This window comes from Rhinolophus ferrumequinum, chromosome 22, assembly GCF_004115265.2.
Source record: "Rhinolophus ferrumequinum isolate MPI-CBG mRhiFer1 chromosome 22, mRhiFer1_v1.p, whole genome shotgun sequence".
NCBI lineage: Eukaryota > Metazoa > Chordata > Mammalia > Chiroptera > Rhinolophidae > Rhinolophus > Rhinolophus ferrumequinum.
The window spans coordinates 7,275,953-7,300,534 of record NC_046305.1 but is presented as its reverse complement, the minus strand read 5'-3'; the positions used below and the strand labels follow the sequence as shown (position 1 = coordinate 7,300,534).

General features: G+C 44.1%; 1 protein-coding gene across 6 annotated transcripts; it reads right to left on the bottom strand.

The window, feature by feature from the left end:
* Nucleotides 1–392: 392 nt before the first annotated feature.
* FMO4 (flavin containing dimethylaniline monoxygenase 4) lies at nt 393–22,090 on the bottom strand. 6 transcript variants are annotated; one of them, XM_033093078.1, is made up of 10 exons: nt 21,738–22,089; nt 20,089–20,232; nt 17,690–17,940; nt 15,370–15,558; nt 14,562–14,724; nt 7,177–7,319; nt 5,828–6,027; nt 4,462–4,814; nt 2,579–2,648; nt 393–833 (listed from the first exon to the last, which is right to left on the bottom strand). In XM_033093078.1, exons 3-10 carry the CDS (start codon nt 17,819–17,821, stop codon nt 416–418), a joined length of 1,668 nt encoding a protein of 555 aa, XP_032948969.1. In that variant the 5' UTR covers nt 17,822–17,940; nt 20,089–20,232; nt 21,738–22,089; the 3' UTR covers nt 393–415. The 6 variants fall into 6 exon arrangements, with proteins under 6 accessions (XP_032948969.1, XP_032948968.1, XP_032948970.1 ...); XM_033093077.1 differs by having other exon boundaries at nt 17,690–17,829; nt 21,738–22,088; XM_033093079.1 differs by having other exon boundaries at nt 17,690–17,829; nt 20,089–20,228; nt 21,738–22,088.
* Nucleotides 22,091–24,582: the final 2,492 nt, after the last annotated feature.

The following is a 24,582-nucleotide window of genomic DNA, read 5'->3' as shown; positions in this document are numbered from 1 at the left end:
TCTTTTACTTATAAAATTAGCTGTTGTTGGACTGTCCTTGTTACTAGTCTGGGAATATTTCATTACCCCTTTTATTTCATTACATCTGCCCCCAAATTTTGAAATAATCTCTATATTAAAATTTCTACAAATTACCTAACTTGAGTGCCATCTTATTCCTACCAGGATCTTGATGGGAACAGTGACACTCTTTTTATTTTAGAATAATTGCTCCGGTAATAGAGTAGACTATAGATTGGAAGAGGTACTGAGGCCAGAGAGGAAGACAGAAGAATAATCCTGATCAGAGATGATTAAACCTGCTCTTAGATAATAGCAGTTATAATGGAGAGGAGAGGAAGGAATGCACAAGACATGTGGAGACCGAATTAGTATGACGTGGTACAACCCTCGTAACCAATCAGACTCATCTTTATCAAATACTTATTAAATCAGGGGAAATTCTATACTGTAGTTTATCTCGCACCAATTTCGAAAACAGCGAAGATTTGCAGATCAACAGGAGAGAGGCAAGTAGGAGAGGTGCCCCCCACATTTTTAAGTAACATGACATAGAGGCAGATGTGGAGGAATCAGGAACGATTCGCGTTTTTAAGGGTTTCATTGTTCTGTCCCACTGGGTCAGGATGGCATTTCTGGCTCCAGCCCATTGTCCGGGGCCCATTAAGCGGTACTGGTAAGAAGTACATGGTCCAAAGAAAACTTCCCACGCCAGTCTGGGATCCTTGAGGAACAGACGTGGGACACTGGGCTTCGCGCCTATGCGTGCAGCAATGTCATCCATGTAGGGAATGTACTCAAGTTTGTTCTCACTCGTGTCTCTCATCACGCCCCTGAGAGGGAGAAAGATGGATCACTTTTCCTGTTCAACCTATGGAGTCACCCCTCCTCCCACCACTGTGTTTCTTTGTATTGACAGAGTCAAACCACGTTTGGGAATGTTTTTCTATGCGGAAAAGAAGAAGTAAGAATTTACCTACAGAGGGTATTGTGAGGGCAATTCATTTTGGTAAAGGAAATGGGAAGAGGAGGCAATTGGAAGGGGAGCTTGAAATCATGTGTTAGGTTCTTGAAATTGATATGAGGGCAAGACCTGATCAGTCCAAATACAATAGTTGTCGGACAAATGAACACGATCAGAAAGCATTGTTATTGTTATTCATGTTACGAATGTTATCTTTATCGATGTGAATTGTGAGTGGAGAGGGCCATACTTGTGTACCAGTACTGAATACGACACAGATATGAGTGGAGTGTATATGAAGGCTTTATGCCTACCTATTTCTGTTGCTCATAAACTTTCATGATGTCCCAGTGTCATTCATTGAATAAATAAGTGTCTATAACCCTTAGACATCTTCCTAGGCTCTCGGGTTCCAATAGTGAACAAAACAAGGTCCTTGCTCTCAAGGAGCTCACATTCTAATGGGGGAAATCAGCAGGTTATAAAGACACAGCCAAATGCACATGTAATACATCAGGTGGCGATGGGCATTATGAAGCAGGGTAAGGGGGCAAGGCGGTGGTGAGACTGGGTGGGTTCCCAATGTACTCAGTGTTATCAGAGGATGCTTCTCCCTTGTGGCGATATGTGAACAAGAGAGGGCTTGCAGGTATCTGGGACGGGGGAGAACATTCCAGGCAAAGGGAAGAGTAACTGCAAAGGTTGTGCGGGAGCCCTACCTGGCATGTTTGAGGAGCAGGGAGGAGGCTGGAGAGCCTGGAGCAGGATGGCTGAGGTGGGAGAACGGTAGGCAAAGAGGGAATGGAGGTAGCTGGTTGCTCTGTAGGGCTGTGGGGCTGCAGGGGAGTTTCTGGGAGGGAAATGGGAAGCAATCGGAGGGTTTTGAATAGAACAGCGGGGCATTGCTCACTCTTGCTGTGGTGTCAAGACTAGCCTGTAGAACAGCAGAGTGGAAGCAGGGAGACCAGCTAAGAGGTGACAGTAAGTGGGGAGTCCTCAAGAGATGACGGAGGCCTCGTCTGACGTGGCAGTACGGGGGTAGGAAGAAGGGTCTGGGTTCTGGAGGTATTTGAAGGTAGGCGCTGACAGTATTTGCTGATATGGGATGTGAGAGGAAAAGAGGAGAAAATGATCATTCTAGAGACACAAGTTTGGGAGCCGTGAGTATGTGGTGGCATTTAAGGCCACGGGCCTGGGTGAGGCCACCTAGAAGTGAGTGTGAATAGACATCAGAAGAGGTCTGAGGACTCAGGTTGGGGTTCACCATTTTTAGGAGTGAGGAAAAGGAGACACCAGTAAATGCAGAGAAAGAGCAGCCCCAGAGGCAGAACAAAGACAGAATGGAGTTCCCCAAGCCAAGTGAACACAGGACTGCCACCTGGTGGGGGTCCAGGTTCTGTGTTCTACTGAGACAACCTGGTGCCCCACCTGCCACATCTAAGGACACACATCTAGTTGGTGGAAGAGTTAGGACCAGAAACGTACGCTTCTGACTCCTAATGCGGTGATTTCCAACTTGCCATGCTGCTTCTCGAAGGGATGGCTTTTGTATCTTTTTTCTTTTGTAACAGAATACGTTGGTAAGTTTTCGCTGTAGCAAGCAATGTTTCATACCTTTCTATGAGCTGCTCCTTTTCAGTAAACTCAGCCATCAGCTTTTGGGATGGAGGTATCCTACAGAGTCCTGTGAGAAAAATCGGACACAACACTGAAGTCACCCGTGGCTTTTCCTTTGCGTGTTCCTCCCCGTCTCTTCTGCCCTCCCACGGCTCCAACCTCAGGCCATGTGAGAGTCAAAGGTTTGAATGGAAGTAGAGGCAGCGGGTAATTTTCTGGAGGAAAAATCCCCCTCCAAACTCACTTACCAGGGTACTCTACTGTGGGAATTGTGGTCCAGCCTCTATCAGTACCAACACACTGGTCATTAGCATCTGCCCCAGCTGGCCTGCCCCTGCGCCCTTCATCAGCTGGTTATATAATTTGGATTATATTGTATATATGCTCTATTTGTATTTGTGTGTGTTAGAACTATTGGTTGGTTAAATGTAAACACTTAAGATGACCCCATTTTCAGAACCCGGTTCAGGCATGTCTTCACTTTTGTGACACAGGGACCTCAAGCCTGGAGGGGTCTGGGGTCTCTCAGTCTCACAGAGACTCTGTCTTCTTGAGGTGTGAGGATGTTCTCATCTCAGCCTCCCATCCAGGCTGTCTCAGTGCTGGGGCTCTGCTCTCTGTCCAGCCTACCCCATCAGGAAGCAAATGTGGACCCCAAGGTATGGGGATGCCCTCCACATGGCAGAGGTCCATCTCAGCTCTGCAGTGTTCTTGCCACTCGGGTCATGTTTTTCCCATAAAAAGCTGGCAAGACTACTTGGTGGTTCCCGGATTGCCTGCTCCCGGAGGCTTGGGAGAAGCGTGGAATCACTCCTGTGGTGTGACCTAACCCAGTTTCATTTTGCCCGCTCTGGCATTCTGATAAGCATTTTGGAGCTCATTTATAAAATAGTTAAAATGCAAACTCCAGGTACCCTAAGAGTCTTCTGTGGTTTTAATATAATCAGATAATGCTACGAGAGCCCTTTAATTGGCCTTAAAGAAATAGAAATTTGTGATAATGTAACGAAAGGTTGTGGAGTTTGAGAGCTATCGCATTTGTCCAATGTGATCAAGTCAGCGCTGCTTCGTTCTGCATTATATGCCCTTTATAAATTACTGGTGATTGTTTTTGGTCATGAGGGTCTTGAAAATGCTTACTAATTTAAAACTTGCCTGCCTTTAGCAAGGTGAGAATGACAGCCATTACTTAGTGAGGGTTTGTACCCAGTACTAATGAGCAAGGTGCCAAGTCCTGTGCTAACCGCTTTGCAGACATCATCCCTTTGACAAAATCGCTGTCCAAGAGGTTTTATCATCCTCATTTTACAGGTGAAAGGACTGATTTTCAGAGGGGTCCCTAGATAAGGAATGAGCTGCAGAGGCGGGATTGGGCCCCGGTCATCCTGACTCTATCACCAGTCCTCTGACAGTGATAACTAATAACAGTGAATGTCCAGAGTCTAAAATATTTTTATAGGCATTTCTTAAAGGTTACTGTCTCCTCAGAGCTCAACTTTATTGACAGCGTACATGATTCTTTCTTTGGGAGCCATATAAAATTCTGCTTCTAGCAATACATGGAAAGACTGACGAGTAAACAGACTAGACGAGACTTAGGATCCCAAAGCTTCCGACAATTTCAGCTAATTGGAGAAACGTGATTACATTCTGTTATCTACATGTACCCCATCCAGAGTCCAAAACCTCGTTCCCACTTTGTCATATTAGTGACATAAGCACACCCACGATCATATTTGACATGTACGTACAATTAATTTTTCATTCAACTTTTCGATATTCCCATATTTAGCTCCCATCTGTTGGATTTTGGCTAAACTGCAGGGCACAGATTTGAAGACTCAGTTGATAAACTAGGGCTTTAAATACAGTCAACGTACCTTTGAATACTCTTGTGGCCCAGCGTGCTTGGAGCTCTGTGCCTGTTAAGATGGATCCTTGAAGGCTGATGAGACCAATGATAGCTAGTGTTGCCTTCTCTAGGTTGGAGGGAAAGACCAGCTTGTACAGAAAGATCTTCTTTGCACACAGGCTTTTGAGGGGTTCTTCCAGAAAGGGGAAAGAAAATGTGTATCCTGTCGTGAAGATCACCACGTCGATGTTTTCTTCCATGGTCCCATCTTCAAAGAGAGCGGAGGTTTCTGTAAACTCCTTCACACCACTTTTCAGGGTGACGGTCCCACAGAGGATACAGGTGGGCAGTTCATCATTTATGATGACTTTCTGTTTTTTCCTTTGACATGGGGGAGAAAAGGATCCACTGTAGTTCTGTCAATGAGACACTTCAGCAAATGATTTATTTGGTCAAATCAGGGAAATTATCGGCCAAGCCAAGGGAGTGCATTGGCCAATGTCTACCCGACTTACTGTTTCTACAATGTTTTGTTTCCCTGCTCCCAGTAAAAGGCACGTGGAAAATGACTACACCTACGCTTTCCTGCCTGGGCTTTAGAATTCTCTGTCTCTTGGAATTAATTTCTCGGAGTATCAGGATTTGAGGATGCAACAATTCATTTGATCACTTTTGGGTCTCACATCACCAGGCCTCAAAGAATTGACATTAGACAAAGTTAATAAACTTTTGGGATGAAAATGAAAAAAACCTGAATCTATTTATACTGATATTTTCACTACGAACATCATTCTACCTAATCAGCAGACATAGTCTTTATAAAATTTAATATTAAATCACCCATTGCCATTAGTTTTCTTTATAAGTTGAAAGCTTTCTTACCAAAGAAAGGTCTAGGGGTCAAGCATTTAATAAAAATCACATTTACATGCACTTAAAAGGTATTCTTTTCCTTGCCAACGTGCAGCTCTATACAGGTGTATATTAAAATATATAATTCTGGGACTTCCTATTGGAGATTCAGACCTCTATTCAGCCAGGGTAGACATTCATTAAAGGTTAGGGAGAGCTGGGCACCTGTACTCACTGATTCTGCAAATTCTACTGGTAGATCCAGCCATTCTAGGATTCCTCAAAGCCAAGTTGGAAATGAAAAGTTTTCATCCTCCCATTTTCTTCTAGTCTCAGAAATTGCTACTTTTGTTACGAGAAAGAGAATACCTCTACATCAAGAGCTGCTGTGGTACCTGATGGACAATTGTCTTAAGGAAATAAGCTTCACACAGAATAAGCAAAGATAGCATCACAATTATTGAACATTCTGAGTTCTGAATAAAATAGAATGCGAGATATTGATTCAAGAATTTTCCCATTAAATAAAAAAATTCAAGTACCCCTTTATAATACTTAATCCATAATTCTTATGGTTAAATCTCTTATTCAACTGCCTCTCTCGAATCCAGTTTAGTACACGTGAAGGCAGAAGTTGTGCAATAAAATTATAACATCTTCTTATATTCATCATATTTAATGGGTAGCCTCCATCTGAAGAGCGACTGACAACCCAGGTACCGGTTCTAGTACTGAGAAGTACCTAAAGAGTAAGGCAAGAAGGATAAATACATGTCCATCATTTTGTAGTGCTTTTTTCTTTGGTGGGTTTCAAATGGTCTCATAACATTCTGGTCTTAGAACAACAGGGGACTGGTGACTTTGTGCATAAATTTACAAGTGACAATCTCTTTCTGCTGCTGTCATTGTTTTCACAAATCACTTTTACCTGATTTAGATACCTGTTAAATATTTGCATCATTTTAATATAAAGAATTGTGGTATTACTGTGTTTCCCCGAAAATAAGACCTAGCCAGACAATCAGCTCTAATGTGTCTTTTGGAGCAAAAATTAATATAAGACCCAGTGTATTATATTACATTACATTACATTATATTATATTATATTTATTATATTATATTATATTTATTATTATATTATATTATATTATATTATATTAGACCAGTCTTATATTATAGTAAAATAAGACTGGGTCTAATATTAATTTTTGCTCTAAAAGACGCATTAGAGCTGATGGTCCAGCTAGGTCTTATTTTTGGGGAAACATGGTAGTAGATATGTGCTACTAATTTTTTAAAATGTAAATAATATAGAATTTAACGTGAAGTCTTGAGAAAACAATATTAATTGCTTAAATTTAATCCTGATTTAAAGAAAAGTCTATTTTCTTTTTTAAGATCTAATCATTGTCCTATAATTTATGTTAGAGTGGAATAGATTTCTAATTTGTGAATCTATGCTTGGACGTTCTAAAATTGTTATGTAATCTTCTTGGGCAACGTAAAGGTTGCTTTTTCTCTTAAAACAAAGTATAAATCTGTCTTCTAATTGAAAATGTGGGGATATTCAGAAAACAACCTCCCCATTTTTACACGGGAGTTTTGCCAGACTTACAAAAGGAGAGTGTAAAACAAAGATAATTGGCCTGCGGGGGAACAATTTTCCCGTTTGGTCTTGTTCCCGAGGGAGAATGCACAGTGCCTGTTGGTCTGGCATCCGCGCAGTTTTCCTAGATCTTTCTTAGAGATGGTTCAGTTTTGTAAAGTATGGATTTTTGTCTCACTCACCCTGTGTCTACATAATTGAGCAATTGGCCAGTGCGTTTAATACCTCTCTCCAGCCACCAGACATGCTGTTGGGGGTGGGGGCGTGCATTCAGAGATGGTGTACCTGGGCTGCCATTCGGCTGAGTTCCACGGCAACGTCTCCTCCAGTGTTCCCAAGGCCGATCACCAAGACGCGCTTGTCCCGAAAACATTCTGGGAACTTGTACTCCTGACTGTGGAGGATGTGGCCTTTAAACTTATGGATTCCTGAGGGGAAGGAGGGATCAGGAAATCAGAAATTCCGCAGCGTGCAGGCATAGTGTCTGTGGGCAAAGGGAAGTCCCAGAAATCTGTCAGCCCTTTGCCCCCGGAGGCTAATTACAGGAAGTGGGACCAGAATAGCTTCCTCCTCTCCCTTTGGATGCTGTGAGCCCAGCTATAGATTTGGTATAACCTGCTTTGTTAAAAAAATTAGATGAATTTATATTCCATATGAGCATTCCCTTTTAAAGCAATTCCTTCGGGAAATCAAGTTCACTGCAGACAATAAGAAATGTCTTATTGTCTAAATGTCATGCACGAGGCCCCTGATCATCTGAGGAAAGAAGTCGATGCTTGATGCGTGTCATTTCACCCAGTAGTCCTATAAGAATGTAATTTGTGAATATCACATGTTTACAAATCAAACTTGAATTCAATTTTAATTACAATTTTCCACAAAAGAAATTCTGTGGTGAATTCTCTAGTAAAGTCATTATTTTCGTGATGTAGGCTTGTTACTTATACTTCACGCTCATTTTACTTTATGCTTATTATGTGCTTAATGCTTTATTGACCTGTGTGCTTATTTGTCCTTTATTCTTATTTTATTTATATCTGTGTTTCTGATAGATCTTTTAAGCTCCTTAACACTCTGTCAATAGAAGTTATCACTGTTACGACATTTATATACAGGAGAGGGACTACCAAATATTTCTCCTTCGGATTTATTTTTGGTAATTATCTCCTTGGCAAATATAAGAGACATAAAGAATGGCTTCATATACACTAACATGGTAGTAACAGTCGAAGTAGAGGTATTGACAGTGGTGGCTGCAACAATGGAATTTATGAAAGGTGGCGGAGGAAACTTAGGTGGCAGATGGGGCCGGGGACTGTCAGCTCCATGGATGGATAAGACGAAATACAGATAAGGAACCAGGAAAGGAAGCTTGGCCATTTACAGGACTTGACAGCCTCTCACCCCAATACTTCAAGTGCTCTTGAAATTCTAATGGGAAAAGATGAAACTGTCTCCTAGAATATATCATTCTCCTACCATAGAGCCAATGAGTCATTCATTCACTCAACATTTATTGAGTAGCTACTATGTAACACAGTGTTTGAATATGATTGTTTACCTGCTGAGGTCCCCAAAGCTGGAAACTAGTTACAACAGTTGCTGTATTCTAAGGAGGGTGGGTGATAGAGCAACTGTGTAGAATTTGCAAAGAATGTGTATGCAGACCAGTTTTGTGGTCTTCAGCTCCTCACTCACTTTCAGGTGTTGAAGGTGAAGTGGCCAGGAGTTGGCATGGAGCCACATGCCAGGGGCTTCAAGGAGACCCTTGTGAGACCTTGACCTTTGGAGCCTATGCAGCACAGAGACTGGTGCTTGAATCATACTTAAAAGGCTTTGAATCATACAAAGCGTCCATCTGAAACACCCCCAAGGCCCAAGAAAACCAGCATCCATCGATTGGTGCCTGTCAAGAAAGACCTTTCCTGCCCCCTTATGTCTTCTCGTCTTTCCCCTGGCTTCCATTCTGAAAGGGTCAGAGACTGCAGCTCTGGGTGACTGGTTGGGTGGGAGGAGGAACTGGCAGAAGAGGAACTGGCACACCATCTCTTCCCATGGCAGTTGGCAGTCCAAAGCAGGTGCCAGCTGCAGGGAGGGGAGAAGCTTCCTCACTGCGGGCCGTTGCAAGTGTTGACTAGTGCACGGGACAGGACAGTTTAGTTATGAAAATGAGAATTTTTTTGGTGATTTAAAAGTGATTAGAGAACTTTTCATTATCTGAGAGTGAGTAGAAAAGTGGAGAGAACAGCCTGAGATTGCATCCAGGGGCAGGGGAAAGACAAGCCCCACAGATCAGGTCTGCAGGGGCATTGCACAAAAAATAGTTGGTGAATAACTGTGCCTTATGTGATCTGTCCTTTCACTACTGTATACCCCAGGTTTAGGGGATATGAGGGTAAAAGGCAGTGTCTACCCTCAAGGAGTCCATCCTAACGTGAGAAACAGTAAATAGACAAAAGCTACCTAACATTTATTCGGCCCCTACTATGGAAGTCCCAGGCACTCCTCTAAGGTCTTTATAAATATTGATTAATTTAAACCTCACAACCACAGTCCATAGAGTAGATATTATTAACCAATTTTACTAATACTGAGAGTGAGGCACAGAAAGGTTAAGCAACTTGCCCAAGCACACACAGTAAGTTTGAGAGCATGGACAGGAACTCAGGTCTCCTGACTCTGAAGCTCAGCTGCCAACATGACACGATGCTGCTTCTCAGAACACATGTCATGATGGTTCCAATGGGGCATCTGGCCTAGACGGAACAGGGAAGGCGTCCTGGAGGAGGTGATCTACATACGCATATTTTTAAAGGATGACAGTTGAAGGATGATTACCGTGTTTCCCCGAAAATAAGACCCACCCGGACCATCAGCTCTAATGCATCTTTTGGAGCAAAAATTAATATAAGACCCGGTCTTATATTAAAATAGAACCAGGTATTATATTAATTTTTGCTCCAAAAGATGCATTAGAGCTGATGGTCCGGCTGGGTCTTAGTTTCGGGGAAACACGGTAGGAGTTTGAAAAGGGGAACACTAAGAGGGTTCCAAGAAGGGGAAATGGTGTGTGCGTTTCACGCATTAGAATGTGGGGCTTCGAGCCGTGGAGTGAGGTTTTGCCGGACAGAAGCTTTTGGAGGGCTTAACCTTGGTTCATAGATTTTTGTACGTTTCATACTACCTAACACAATGCCTTGCAAATGATAGGTTCTCCATAATTGCGTATTTGAGCAGGGGACCCAAGAAAAAGCATAGAATGCATAGGTAGTTCTCAGGCAATGATTACGTGCCATCAAAACTATTGATTCAGGACACAAAGTGAAAGGCCATTTGCATGCATAAAAAAAAAGGTGACGTGCATCACAGTTTCCACCTGTCAAAGAGTTGTGATATGACACCTGGCAGACAGAGCCTCTCTTTTCTATAGATTTTCTGATAGGTAGGGCAGAAATAGCCCTGATATTTTCGACACAGAGAAGCGTTTCTTGTTCCCAAGTACAGTATTCATGTTCGACATTAGTTTTACAACTATTTGTGAAAAAAGATACTGTGATTTAGTGAAAATCAGAAAACGAAGTTTAAACGAGTCAACCTCAGCCAGATGTCAGAGTGGTTCTGACAGCATTTTAAATCGTTAACCAAATAGCCTTAGGTCTCTCGCACTCTGGTGTAAATACTGACAGACAGGACATCGACTCCCAAACTACTGGGATTTTTGCCCGGGCTTTGTCTTCCCATGCTCCTCCATTTTCCTTGAATCACATGGCTACTTGATGTTATTTCTGGATTGCTGGTGTGTTTGAGATTTTTACTTCACCCCTGAAGGAGTTCAGACATGTCCCCCCAAATATGCCACTTTGGTGTGTTGATTATTTTGAGCCGAAGTTACTTGACAAACAGCAACTACAGGGAGAAGCTTTCTCTGAACTCCCCTTATCTGCCTTCAGACAGACCCTGCAAAAGGAGCTCAGCGGTCATAAATCCCCTCCTGGGACTCTCATCACAGGGGAGGAAACCAGCAGTCTGCACTTTGTCAGTCAGATGTCCCATCTACTCTCCTAAGGGCCCATTCATCTTTCCAGAAATCATTCCCTCGCCCCTAAATTGTCTCCATTCCCTCCATGTTAAGATGGCAAACAAGGCCAGGGCACTTTGCCCTATGTTACAGCTGTCTTTCGCATTCCAATGACTTACGTGACTGAATTTGCCCTGAAAATAGCAATGGACAATTATAGTTAATGCGGCACCATTAGTTTATTTATTTTTTCCCATTGCTTTTTCTCCAAGAGGGAGGGCAGACTTCTTTCCTACTAACACCCAGAGCTAATTTGTACTGAGCACTGTCTCTGCTCCGGGTGCTGGTCGAGGGGGCACTCATGGCAGTAGCTGATTTCATCCTACGGCAACCCCAGGAAGATGGCACTGTGAGTCCTTCATTTTACAAGTGGAGAAAAAGGGACTTAGGACCCAGGATTTGCCCATGCGCCAATAAATGTCAGAGCCGCAGCTTGAACCCAGCCCGCCCCACCTTAACCACCAGGCTAAGCTGCCCGTACTGGGGGCTAAGGAAATGGCTCTCAAAACTTTGTTTGCACAAGCATCACATCGCTGGGGGGAGTTTGTTCAACATTAGGATTCCGGGGTCCCACTTTCTTTATCAGTGCCACGTGAACGCGCTTTTAAAACAAGCGTTTCTGGGTTTTGTGGTGTTTAGGAAACACTGGGCTGTGGTGATAGCCTAGCCTGTATCTGTCATGACACTAATTCTTTTCCCTCAGATTGTTTTCATAAAAGACTGTAGGAATCTGATTGTATTCAACAAACACATATCAAACAGGTACTAATGTCACATTTCCTTCGCGACTCAGCGTTCATTTTATTGTAGTTTCCTTTTTACATCTCACATTAGGGTCTGGGCCTGAGGTCAGGGAGATGGCAGATGGGTGACTCCTGAGGACTTCTGAGCTCCCATCCCCCCATTTTGGGAATTATAAGGCTATACAATAAACGGATCATTTGATGCTAGGAAATGCTACATTCTGGAGAGAGGTTTTCAGATAACTGGACAGTTTAGCACAGAAATATCAAAATCTTAAAACTTTTTTAATAGAAGAAATGCTTTTTTTCCTGAAGCATTTACGTATTTTCTGTCTTCAAAGTGGAACATGTCGCTAGTTCAAGATCACCCTTATTATTTTCAGTTATTGCGCTCTCCTCCTATATAATGACGCCCAGGGTCTGCTGAGGGGCTTGGGGTTTCGTTTGCCTTGTCGCCAAATATCCCTGGAGCACTTTGCTATTGTGCTTTCTTCATCTTATAGTTATTGCCCTGTTATGTGTTGGAACTACCTTAGGGAAAGAAAGCCCTGGGCCTTGAAATCTATTTACAATGCTCACAAAGTTTCAGGACAATTGATAATAATTGACCGAACGTAACTGGGCATGCGTGATCCTTGCTCTGTAACTAGCGATCACAACTGATGGGTAAAGGGTCCCTTTCACACACCTTCCGTGTGCGGGAGAGACACCGGAATGCAAGAGGGGACCCGCAGAACTGCTCTCTGTCCTGGATTCCCCACACGGGACATGAGAGGAGCCCATACTCCAAGGTGGAAAGGCTGCGGAGGCCGGAGTTGTAACTTCACTAAGAGGCACACACATGTCTCAGTCTGGAGGACTCACAGGCCTCTCAGGAAGCAGGGGCTTCTGCGCAGTTCTCAGCAGATGGGTCATAGCTGACAGCAGGTTGCGATTCCTGGCAGCAGTAGCTGATATCTGTGGAGAGCTCACTATGTGCTCTGTGGGCCATTTTACGTGGATGATCTCGTTTGATCCTTCTTGCTGCTCCGTGAGATGGGAGCTCATCTTTCCACTGTGCTGAGGCTCCCACGGGCTGAGGTTCTGGAACTAGTGCCAGGATTTGGTCCAGGAGGTGGGACTCCAGCATTTCGTTCAGAAACATTGTGCTAAGCGCCACCTACCAAAGGACATTGCCCTGAGGCAAGTGCAGCAGACCAGGACTCCCCAGAAACCTTACATACATCCACTTGTCAACATACGTCCCCCTGGGAGCTGAGAGGAGATTGGAACTATCTGCTCTGGTGTCCCCCTGTAATGGGTCCTTCTAAAGTCTGGTCACAAACCAAGACCTCCTTGGGAGCAATCTCTGAAGTCTGTACGAGTGGGTGTCCCTCTTCTCCATCATCTGTGTTTTAGGGCAAAAGGGAGGGAGACCCCACTATTCCTCTGACAATCATTTTTTCCCTCAGCCGTCATTGAGGGATGTAGACATGTTTGCTCTCAAGATGACATGAAACTACCTTGCTATTCTAGTGTGTGGTTGTCTGGTCCCTTTCTTTGGGGGACCGACTGTGCCCAGTTAGACACTTGATACTGCCACAAAGGTCCTCACCGCTCAGCTCTTGATCTGTCTTCCCCAACAGCCTTCTTGTTACGGCCTAAGTGGAATGGAAGGCAGTGAGGTGTAAGTGTGGGCTGTCCCAAACCTGACAAGACACCACAGTCCAAAGTATTAGTATGACACTTGTAACACATTGCCCATAGAAATGTTATTATAAGAGATGGTTAACTATTCCTTTAGTGCTGGTTAAATAGTGCTTCAGTATGGGTTAAATATTCCTTGAGTACTGGTTAAAGGTCGCTTTCGTGCTGGTTAAAGTTTGTGTGAGTGCTGGTTAAATATCATTTTAGTGCACTTGTGTATTTAGCCTCCAGCCTAGTGGCAAGCCTGAAGCTGACCCACCCTTCACAATATTGCTTCTTTGCAAAAATGTGTATTGAATTTTCACTCGATCCTTAGTATCTATTTCTTTGAATAAGATATTTGAATTTGAGATTACATTTATAATTTTAGTTTTTGATCTATATTTGATTTTTTTTTTATTAGCCAAGGTTTGCCAGTTTCATTCTTCACACCCTTCCTTAAAAAAGTTCTTTCAATTCCTTTAAAAGAAGTTTTCAAACTCCGCTTAGTCAGTTGCCTTGAGAGCCACTTAGAAGTGACCAAAGAGTAGCTTTACTACATATCGGAAATCCTCATTTGAGCTCAAGAATGGAGATTTTCCGATTGTGAGTATATGAAAAAGAACGTGCTGTTGGAATCAAATGCATTTCTAAAGGGGAATTTCTAACACTCCTTTTTGTTGCTAACCTGGTATAAGAGGTATATATGGATTATTATTGTGGTGACTTTTATTGTGGTGAAACTATTCCTTTGGATGTATAATTTCAGGCATGTTTCTTAAAAAAAAAGAAATCTGTCAAGGTTCCTTATATTCTCACTTCCTTTAAATTACTGATTACAGGTCATTCCTGATTCAGATAACCTATAATTCAATGACAAAATTCAAAGCCTGTTCTGTTTCATGACAGATCTGCTAGTTTGGAGCCTTAGGTGGTCATTGAACTTGAATCAACAGACATGATAAAGCTTCAATAACAGTAGCATTTATATTCACAAGTGAATTATAAGACCTGACACTTAGATTGTGCTTTATACCTTTCAAAGTTATTTTGTACGTATTGTGTCTGAGGGTGAACATAAAGTTGTCTATAGTCATTAGGAAGTATTTCCAATGACAAATGAATAACTGTTCTTCTAGAAGAACCCGGAAGAGTAGGCATGGTCTCAGGTAGAAGTGACTCACCGGGAAAGGACTCCAAAGGCAGACGGGGATTTAGGAAGTGGCCAGTGCAAACCATGACAGCATCAAAGACAGCTGTTTCCCGCTTCTCCTCTGTCTCTGTGACAACATCCCACTGACCAGTTTCCGAAAAGTCTGGACGTTTCGTTATGCTGCACACTGTGGTCTGAAAGCAAAAGACAAAACTTGCTTTTTATGAAGCACCTTGGGACCTCATGTAATGATGGGTATGGTAACCATGTCTGGGATTTCAAGGCCAAGTATGCCTCACGATAGTTCTGTTACCATTGCCTTATCTTTTCCCTAGAGAAGTTAAGTAACTTGGGCAACGTCTCAAAGATGGTCATATAGACTAGGACCCAAAACATCTGAAGACCTTCATGGGCAGGAAGAAACATTCAATTTTTATTCCCGGTGAGAAGGAGATGGCAAGTTTTCAGTGTATCCAGTGGATGCACTGGAAACATTTAGGCAAATGAGTTTTGACCCGTTCTTATTTCTGCAGGTCAGACATCTGGTCATTTCTGCCCAATGGGTTTCATGAACAAAATTCATGTTTTCCTTTCTCTCGGAAAAAATTCTAAATTCCATGCTGCAAGAGCGTTTGGATTTAGAGGTGGAACCGGGGAAATTCAGTATTTTAGTGATTTATCGGAGTAGTAGGTGAGCTGCAGGACAGTGAGGAGTCTATGATGATTTGCCTTATTCCGAGAGATGAAATCAGGAAGTTGGTTGCATCATCCCGTTTCCATTAGATTGCTGAATGGGCCAGCCCCTGCTCATTAATCTTCCATGAGCCAAGATGTCTTACCCTAAACCGAATGTATTTCAGAAGATCAAAGTGCTCGGCAAATTCTTGGAGATAGTTCCAAAATTTTTCTTGGCTCATGAAATTGGGATAATCTTCTTGGAAGGGGAAGTCACTGTAACATGACATTTCTTTGCAGACATTTGTCACTAAGGATTTGTAGACCCCAGTCATCCCATCTTTGGAAGTTTCCTGCGGGGAGAGCATAGTTAGCTTGATGAGTGGGGGAACAGGTGGGGAGAGAACAGAGACCTTCAGCAGTCAGGGTCCCATTTGTCCTTCCAAAGAATTGCAGGAGAATTTAGCATCGGGTCCCCATGCTACCGTTAGCTGAAGTCACTGCTCAGATTCAAATTATTAGATATAATATCTTTCTCAAACTCCAAAGAAGCTAACAAACTTTAAGAGGGCTTTCCAAGACTGACACGGCCCTTCAGCGATTCCGTGAACATGGGGCCCGTGGCCTCTCTCACTTATCTTTTCCTTCTCCTCTTGCCATGGTTAATTCTCCACCCATCTCTTGCCATTGCTCCAGGAACTCCTCACTGACTTCCCTATCGATCGTCGATGCATATTTTCAAACTCTCTGTCTTCCTTGGCTCCTTCCCACCAGCTCCTGAAATCCTGAAGGCTCTGATTTTAAAAATAAACCAAACCCCCGACCCCGTTCAACCTAAGTCCCCTTCTGAGACAGCGTTCTCTCTGTGCTGTCTCAAGCTTCATGAAAGAATCGCCACGTCCCGGCAGCCTCTGTTTCCTCACGGACTCGTCTGCGCATTGCTTGTGTCTCGTCTCAATCTCCGTCATTCGAAAACCAAAACAAATACAAAGACCGATAGTAAAGGCGCTGATGGATTTCTCGGGGCTGAAGCTAACCTCTATGTCTCCTCCACGGCACTTTCTGAGTCATCACTTTCGCTAAGAAGCCATCCCTGACCCATCAGATCCGTGGGAGGTGGCAGTTGTGGCCCCGTAGCACCCTGTCCTTCTGTCAGAACGGGTCACCCTGAGTTGCAAACTGTAAGGAGGGCAGGTTCCCTGTCAATCTTGTTCCTCACTGTATCCTGGTACAGGGACATGAGAAGCACTGGTTCAATGAACGAAAATTAATATAGAATTGCATTTTGGAAAAAAATAAAAAGCATATATATGACTGGAAGAAATTACATTTTGAACTTTTAACGGTGTTGACCCAGGGGTATTGATATTATATTTAATTTGCATTGTTCCTTTTGTTTACTTCAGTATTCTAAAGTGAATATTTACCTTACTTTAGAATAAGAGAAGGAAACCAAACACATTGTGGGGTCAAATAGCACAAGGGCCATGAACCAGACCCAATCCTCTCTTTCCTCATTGATGTGGGTGCTTGAGGAGACTCACAGACACCAGGAGAAATGTTTCTCCTACTACCTGTACTCCTGAGGTTGCGACCTTCCCTGCTTGCACGCACTTGCTTATTCTGTTTTCTTCACCATCCATCACAGACTGGCAAATGCCACCTCCTCCATGAAGCCTTCCCTCATTCAGACCAGTCTGAAGTACTCTCCCTCACTTGGAACTCCCACTGAATGTGGCTCTTCTCTCCCCCTGAAGCAATCAGTGGTTGGACCGCCCATCTTCTCACACCTTATACCTCTCCCGCGGGGCAGATCCCCCTGCAGCCCCACTGAAGACCCTGCTACTCCAGTAACCGGGACCAGTCCTGGCCAGAGGCAGGTAGTGTTAGCCACTTCCAGCCCCAATTCCTGATGCTCAGGTCCCCCGATGGCTGGCCTGGCCCTGAGCATAACCTCTGGGCTGCACATTCTGCTCCGAAGAAGGACAGATCAGTGCCTGGGTGCTTCTTGTTCAGATTCTTTCTTTCAAGGTCAGGGTTCTTGCCTCACCCTTGCCAGCTGTCTTCGCAAAGACCTGAGCAAGCCCTGGGGGCTGGGGCTCCACTCCCTGATGCCAGCTTCCATCCTTCCTAATGTGTCATCTGCTCCATAGTCAGCAGTGTCATTCAGCTCACTCAGTGTGACACTCGGCTACTTTGTCTTGTTGGGGCCATGGACCAGACGGCATCATAACTTTCCGTCCTGTGTCTGTGTATCAGACACACCTCCTTCTTCCTCTCTCTCCCCACTATCCCCGCCCCTGCCCTGCCGTCTTCCCGTTCCATCACTTGTGACACCACCTCTGCACAGTGTGACCGTGGCACCATGCACTCGTGAGCTTCCATGATCAGCAAGGTCGGCGCAGGCCACCGTGCCCAAGGAGGACAGAGCACGCACACAGACGGGTCACCACTGCTGGAGCTGGGAGGGTGTGAGCTACTCACAGTGAACTTCCATAGCCCCCCGATGGCAGTACTTCTCTCAAAGCAGGTGGGCTCCAGGTCCTCATCCAAGCAGCATTTGATGGAGGACAGGCCACTCACACCGGCTCCAATCACGGCAACGCGCTTGACCATGGTCTGCTCTGTTACGGGAAGGTCGAGGAAAGCTTCCTTATGTGGCAAGGCTGGCAGGCAGGCCTTATCACAGAGCTCAACTTTGGTGGTGACAGAAATACCCTCCTTTCATCTTTGAGCTGAGGCAGAATCACATTGTGATGAAAAATGAGGGCTCTGCAATTAGACTTTTGGTGTAAGTCCTGGCTTCACTTATTAACAGTATGACTGTGATTTAGCTGTTTATCCTCTCGGTGCCTAAGTTTTCTCATCAGTACCATGGGGATGGAAATGAGAATTAATAATAATAATACTTATTTTAAATATTTGTTATGAAATTAAATGAATGAGTATATGTTGGAACGGTTGTAGAAGTGTGTCTGCTACAAAGTAAGTGCTCAGTTAAATTTAGTTATTATTATTAGCTAGTCTTGCCAGGATGTTGATCCCTTTGGGTCTTCAGATATCCCTCAGTGTGACAGGGGCCCTCTGCTGTCACCTGGCCTCCCTGCAGAAACTGCAGTTAGCAAAAATGTTCATTTTTATGCAAAGCATCTAGAGTCCTCAAGAATAGCTAGTCATGGACCACGTCCTGCCCTACAACCAAGATAAGATATTACATGAATGGAGGGGGGTAGGCTCTTAACCTTGCACAGAGGCAGCGTTGGCTGACAATGATCCAGAACAAAGTTCCCAAGGAAAGTCATATGGAACATTCTATAGTCCAAGATGTGGTCCTGTGGAAATGGGGATACTTGGGCAGACTGGAGGCAGTAAGTGTCATGGGGATTTATGACCAGTTCCTGATTTCGTAATTTGGGATTGTGCAAACACCCCTATAGCTTTTGCTCAGATCCAGATGGTCTAACTAGTTATTTAATTCCAGCAAATCAGTTTTCTGCCATGTTGAGGCCCTTCAAATGTCAGGTAGACTCAGGTGCATGCACTGTCTCTTTCTCTCAATCCCCTTGATCAGTGCAAAAAAACACAGGAAGAGTAGCTGAGACCTCAAAGTACTTGTTTCATAAAACATATACCGCTGATTTGACTTTGCCTTTGAAGTCAAATCAGTAGTAGATATTTTATGAAACAGAAATAATCCTTACGTCATTTTTGTAGTGTCATGCCACTTACCATAGTGGTAGTTTCCTTGGGGAACCGAGAGAGGAACCTTTTTTTTTTATTATTAATTTATTTTCCAATTACAGTTTTAGGTGTACAGCATAGTGCTTAGACATTTATATACCTTACGAGTGGATCACCCCGATAAGTCTAGTACCCATCTGACACCGTACACAGTTATTACAATATTATTGATGATATTCCCTGTGCTGTACTCTACACCCCCGTGACTGTTTTTATAACTGGCCATTTGTGCTTCTTAATCCCTTCACCTTTTTCACCCAGCCCCCGCCCCACCCCAGCCCCTCTCCTAACTGGCGACCATCAATTTGTCAAGAGAGAAAATGTTTCGAGTCCTGAGCATGAGTAAATGGGGAAATATAGCATCATCATTTGTCACAACTTAAGGACATGGTGCTTGTAAGTGGCCGAGTCTGGAGTGACTCTGCGTCTCTGACGTTGGGCCTGGATCTGCACATCTCGTCGGTCTGAGAGCCTGAGGTGGCCTGTTACTAAGCCTGTGCCTAGGTTTGCTGGGACCGGTTGCGGGGAATTTGTCCCGATGGCTGTGCAACTGGCCTCCTAGTCAGATCAGCACCCCCATTCACAGAAACAAAGTGGATTTGCTCTCACAGAGGCCAGAGGAAGACTTCCGAGCCCTTGGGCCCCTCAGATGCACCTGGTTCTGAAGCAGATCTGGGCACTTGCAACACAGATCTGACCTGTTGCCTCTTTCCAAATCTTGCTTGTCATCCTGCCCTTTGTAAGGATGAGACACTCGTATCTGGCTTCATTATACGTAGCAACATTTACACTTCTTCCCCATAGACTATGGGTTTATTTTGGAGTCTCTACTGATGTGGGAGAGCTAGGTTGGCTGCAATGAGAATAGACTTGGAGGCAGCAGAACTGGGCTCGATCTCTGTCTCTGTGCCACGTTCCCCCAACCAACCTACTTAAACACCTTAAGATTTGTAAAATAAGAAAACATACCTATGTTGAGGGATTGTTTGAAACAAAGTCACATTACTCACATACAAGTACCTAGCACCACATTTTTACTCAATGTTCATCACCTACCTCCCTAATTCCTTCTTCTCCCTAGAAAAGACAGCTCCCGCAGATAGCTGTTATCAACAAGTTTGGAAACAAGTGGACAGACATACCTGTGGCTTTTTTGGAGTTGAGAAGTTAGAGGTCTAGACAGCTTCAAATCAGAAATAAATGGCCTCTACCAGGAAGAACGCTGAAATCTCTAGGCAACTAGGTAGAGAGAGGTCCAGAGTTGGCAGATCTGGGCTGTGCTCTGTCTTTGCAATAATAACACAAAAGAAATGGTTGTTAGTTGAACTGGAAAAGTGCAAAATGTGCTGTAGTGGATAGATTGACAGCAAATTCATTCAACAGATGCATCCTGGTTACCTCTTGAGCCAAGTGTGTGTGTGGGGGGCCAAAGATGATTGAGTCCCAGAGACTCAATACTAGTAATAATAAAAGAGCCAGTGACTTTCCACAAGGAGCTGCGGCTTGATGGAGAGAGACCAACACACAGGAGATCACATGGTATGTCCTGTCACACATAGCAGATCACGTGGTATGTCCGATCCTAGCAGTATGCTTTGGGCACAATGGCCTGCAGACACCCTTAGGCTGTCTCGCTATCCCCGGGGGACCTAGTTAGAGACACAGTAGGGGCTTGTCTTTCCTGGGCAAGAACACCTTGTCTTTTACACACTGACTCAGAGACAGCAAAAACAAGTTAGGAATTTGCACCTCTTAAAATTACGCCGTAGTTGCAGATTATGAATTTCTGAGTGGAGGCAGCCATTTTTTTAAAAAAATGCTTCAAGTCACTAAGGGGAATGAGTGAGTGAACTGGAAATTGGGAGAGCTGAGGTCTAGTTCTGCTTCTGCCTCTAACCAGCTGCATAAACTTGGACACAATTCTTGATTTCCCTGGGACATTGTCCCCCCATTTGTAAAGCAGAGGGTTCTGGTAGTTTTCTCTTTGTTCCCTTCCAGCTTGAAAGAACTGTTTTTATGTCTGAATGCCAAGTAATTGGTGCCAAAAATAAGATGTGGATGGAAAGGGAGAGGAGAGGACTGCAGGCTTGAAGGGTTGGGAGGACAGAAGGAATGTGCAATGTCTTTGTCAACTATAAAGCGCGCTGTCAGCATAAGGTCCCTCTGAAGCTCAAAGGCCACTTATGTTTAGTTTCTTGGTAGAAATGAACCCTGAACTACTGAGCTGGACTTTTGAACAACATGAAAACTCCGTCCTACGTCTGACAGACCAGAAAACATTAGGAGTCAATTTCGAGACATGAAGAGACTTGAGTGATTGGCAAATCATGTAACTGATTGCGATTTCTTTGAGTGTGACATTTGATCTGTTCCTATTTCTTATTCTTACCCCAGCATGTGTAACAAAGCGCACATGCTTTGTTACAGTATTTCCTGTCATAACCTTTGTGGAGTGTTTTGTGTTTCCCAAAGCCCGGCATCCCCCTCTCATTCATAAGATGAAGTCAGAGGTGAGCCTCGAATCACGGAAAGTCCCAGGATTCTGTGATTTTCACGGACACTTTCCTTTTGGATGGTTTCTCCCTGCAACCTGACTTTTCCTTACAGCGTGCCTTAATTTCCTGACTTTCCCCTTAATTCTGTGTCTTTAACCCTAATGAAGAGGCTCCGGAGAAAGAGAATCACATTAATTCTTAAGGAACGCACTCACCGAGCAGACTATTCAGGCTCTGCAAAAGCAGCTCCTGGAACCATTTCCCCGTTAAAAAAGAAAGAAATCCAGGACACTTACCTTGTTAACATAGAGCAGATACTCTGATAAATGATTTCTCAAAGCCAATAGCAAAGATAGCGTTTGTCTTAAAAAACAAAACAAAACAAAACAAAAAAAACCCCGGAAAGCAAAACTAAAAAACCCCTCAAAACTCAAACCCTCTGTTCTAAAAGAAAAACCAAGAAATGCTGATTTTGATCAAAGTTCTCTTAGTTGAAAACAAAAACCATTTGCGTTTCCTGTACGCTGGTGACAGCAGAAAGAATACTTCTTGAGGGTAAAAAACGTTGTGTAGCACATAAGCTTGATACTTCCGTTATCACAAGGGAGGGCTAAAGGGCAAATTAGAATCGGGCTTTGGGATTCAAAGGGCACCAACGACTTCTTCTGCCCCTTTTCTCCACCCTCCTCAACGTCACAGTTCCTGCCAAGCTCTAAACTTAAAAGGAAGCAGGTGGTAATCGGCTGCTCTTCTCCTTGTAGCCTTTAGAGGGCGCCAAGTCGCCCCAAAGCACAGCCCTCCTTGAAACAGGCGGTCTGCTTAGTATAAACCCTGACTCTTGTATTCCTCTCTTGAACCATCGTCGCAGGAACTGTCCAAAGGAGAAAGTAATTTAAGTGACTGTCACGCCATCAAGCTCTTCTACGTCCAGAGCTATTTAACCCCAGGAGTGTGATTAAAATTCAAAACTTACAATGAATTTAAGCAGTTTCTTTCTCTCAGGAAGCGTCAGCAGAGGGAGCTGGTAAAATGCATTTGAGAAAGCATAAAATTAGTTTCAAATATTAACCTAGGGCACAAGAAAAGGAATAGTTACAGATGCAGTGGCGATTATAGAATACTAAATAGGCACCATCCTTTTTTCTTTCTCTTTTGTTTCCCTCCTTCTTCAAGTCCATGGAACAGACCATCTTATAATAGACCATCTTGGGTTCACTGAACAGTTTCCAGACCAGGAGCACAAATACAAATGATCACAGGGAACAGGAAGGTAACCCAAAGCAGGGATGAGGGCCAGATAAGAAGCCCGTCTATTAGGTTCAGCTAAATACTGCTATTCGAGATCCTGGGCCCAAGGTGTCAGGCTCTTTTCAATAGAAACTGCAAATCCTGAGTTTTCGATGAAATCTATTGTTGGCAGCAAATTAATTTTTCTTTGGAAAACTATCAAGCCAACAGAGAAGTCCAATGAACAGTTTCATTAACGAACCCCAGTGTACCCGTCACCCATTTATTTCATCAACTATTAGCCTCTTGGCACATTTTCTCTCCGTCACTCTCTCCCCTCACCCACCTCTCTTCTCTTTGTGTGCGTGCACACACACTCACACACACACACACACACGTGAAAGTGGTCTTCAAACATCAGGAGATTTCAGCAGATATCTCACGAGAATAAAGACATGCTCCCAGAAAGTCACATTATCATCACTGCAGCCAAGAAACTCAATATACATTTAATAATGTTATCCAACATACATACAGTCTACTTTCAGATTTTTCCAGAGGTCCCTATCTGGTGGTGTACCGGACGGAGCTGGCTTGTGCAGCGAGAATGTGTGCACCTCTTCCAATGCCAAGTTCAGTGAGTTGCCCCAGAGAGTATGCTGAGCGATCATACCTCTTTCCCATATTCACCATTTTCATAGATCTCCACAAAACCCCCTACTTCACCAAAAACTTGGTTGTATGAAAATGATGTTCTTGTGGTATCCTGTGAGAGTGGGATGTTTGTTTGTTTGTTTGTTTGTTTTTTAAAGATTTTATTGGGGAAGGGGAACAGGACTTTATTGGGAACAGTGTGTACTTCCAGGACTTTTTTCCAAGTCAAGTTGTTGTCCTTTCAGTCTTAGTTGTGGAGGGTGCAGCTCAGCTCCAGGTCCAGTTGCCTTTGCTAGTTGCAGGGGGCACAGCCCACCATCCCTTGCGGGTGAACCGGCAACCTTGTGGTTGAGAGGACACGCTCCAACCAACTGAGCCATCCGGGAGCTCAGCTCAAGGTGCCCTGTTCAATCTTAGTTGCAGGGGGCAGAGCCCACCATCCCTTGCGGGACTCGAGGAATTGAACTGGGAACCTTGTGGTTGAGAGCCCACTGGCCCATGTGGGAATCGAACCGGCAGCCTTCGGAGTTAGGAGCACGGAGCTCTAAACACCTGAGCCACCGGGCCGGCCCGTAGAGAGTGGGATGTTTGTAATTTGGGCTGTGGAGAGCTGCACTTGTTGAGAAGGAAAAAAAGAGAGAAAGAATTAGACCTGTACTGTCTAATTCAATAGTCGCTGCTGCATGGAGCTATTTAAACTTGGATTTAAATGAATTAACATGAGATGAAATTAAAAATTCCGTCCTTCCTTGGCACTAGCCACATTTCAAGTGTTTCACAGCCACACGTGGCACGTGACCACATTGGTGGGGGGTGAAGGTTAAACATTTCTACAACAGTAGAACGATCTATTAGACAGCACCGCTCTAGATTGTGGACATAGCAGTGGATGGTTGAGACAGGTGGAGGATCAAATCCTTAGAGGTAACCAGGTTCAGGAACTGAGGACATGGCGTGGAAAGATGGTCCACTTGATTTTGTAATTGCAGAATTCTGACAGGAGTGATGGGGAAGAGAGACACTGAGCGAGAGGTCCTTTCATTCCTCCTGCAGGCAGCTCTGAGCCTCTCTGAGATAGCTGACCCCACCCAGAGCTCCAGGTGTGGAGTCAAAGGGGAATCCCATCCCCCTGGCAAATGATTGCCTTCGAAGGGCGCTTTGATGCGATTCACGCCATGAGGACTTGACACGAGGAGAGAGTCCCTGGAGACTGTAGGATATACATATTAGTTAGTGTAAAAGGGAAGCTGGTGTTAGCAG

Excerpts from the sequence above, each read along its gene's own strand:
- FMO4 (XM_033093078.1), bottom strand. The coding sequence starts at position 17,821 with ATGGTCAAGCGCGTTGCCGTGATTGGAGCCGGTGTGAGTGGCCTGTCC. Across the intron at positions 15,559-17,689 it reads GGGGGCTATGGAAGTTCACT|GAAACTTCCAAAGATGGGAT; the intron begins GTGAGTAGCTCA and ends CTCTCCCCGCAG. Across the intron at positions 834-2,578 it reads AAGGAGCAGCTCATAGAAAG|GGGCGTGATGAGAGACACGA; the intron begins GTATGAAACATT and ends TCTCCCTCTCAG.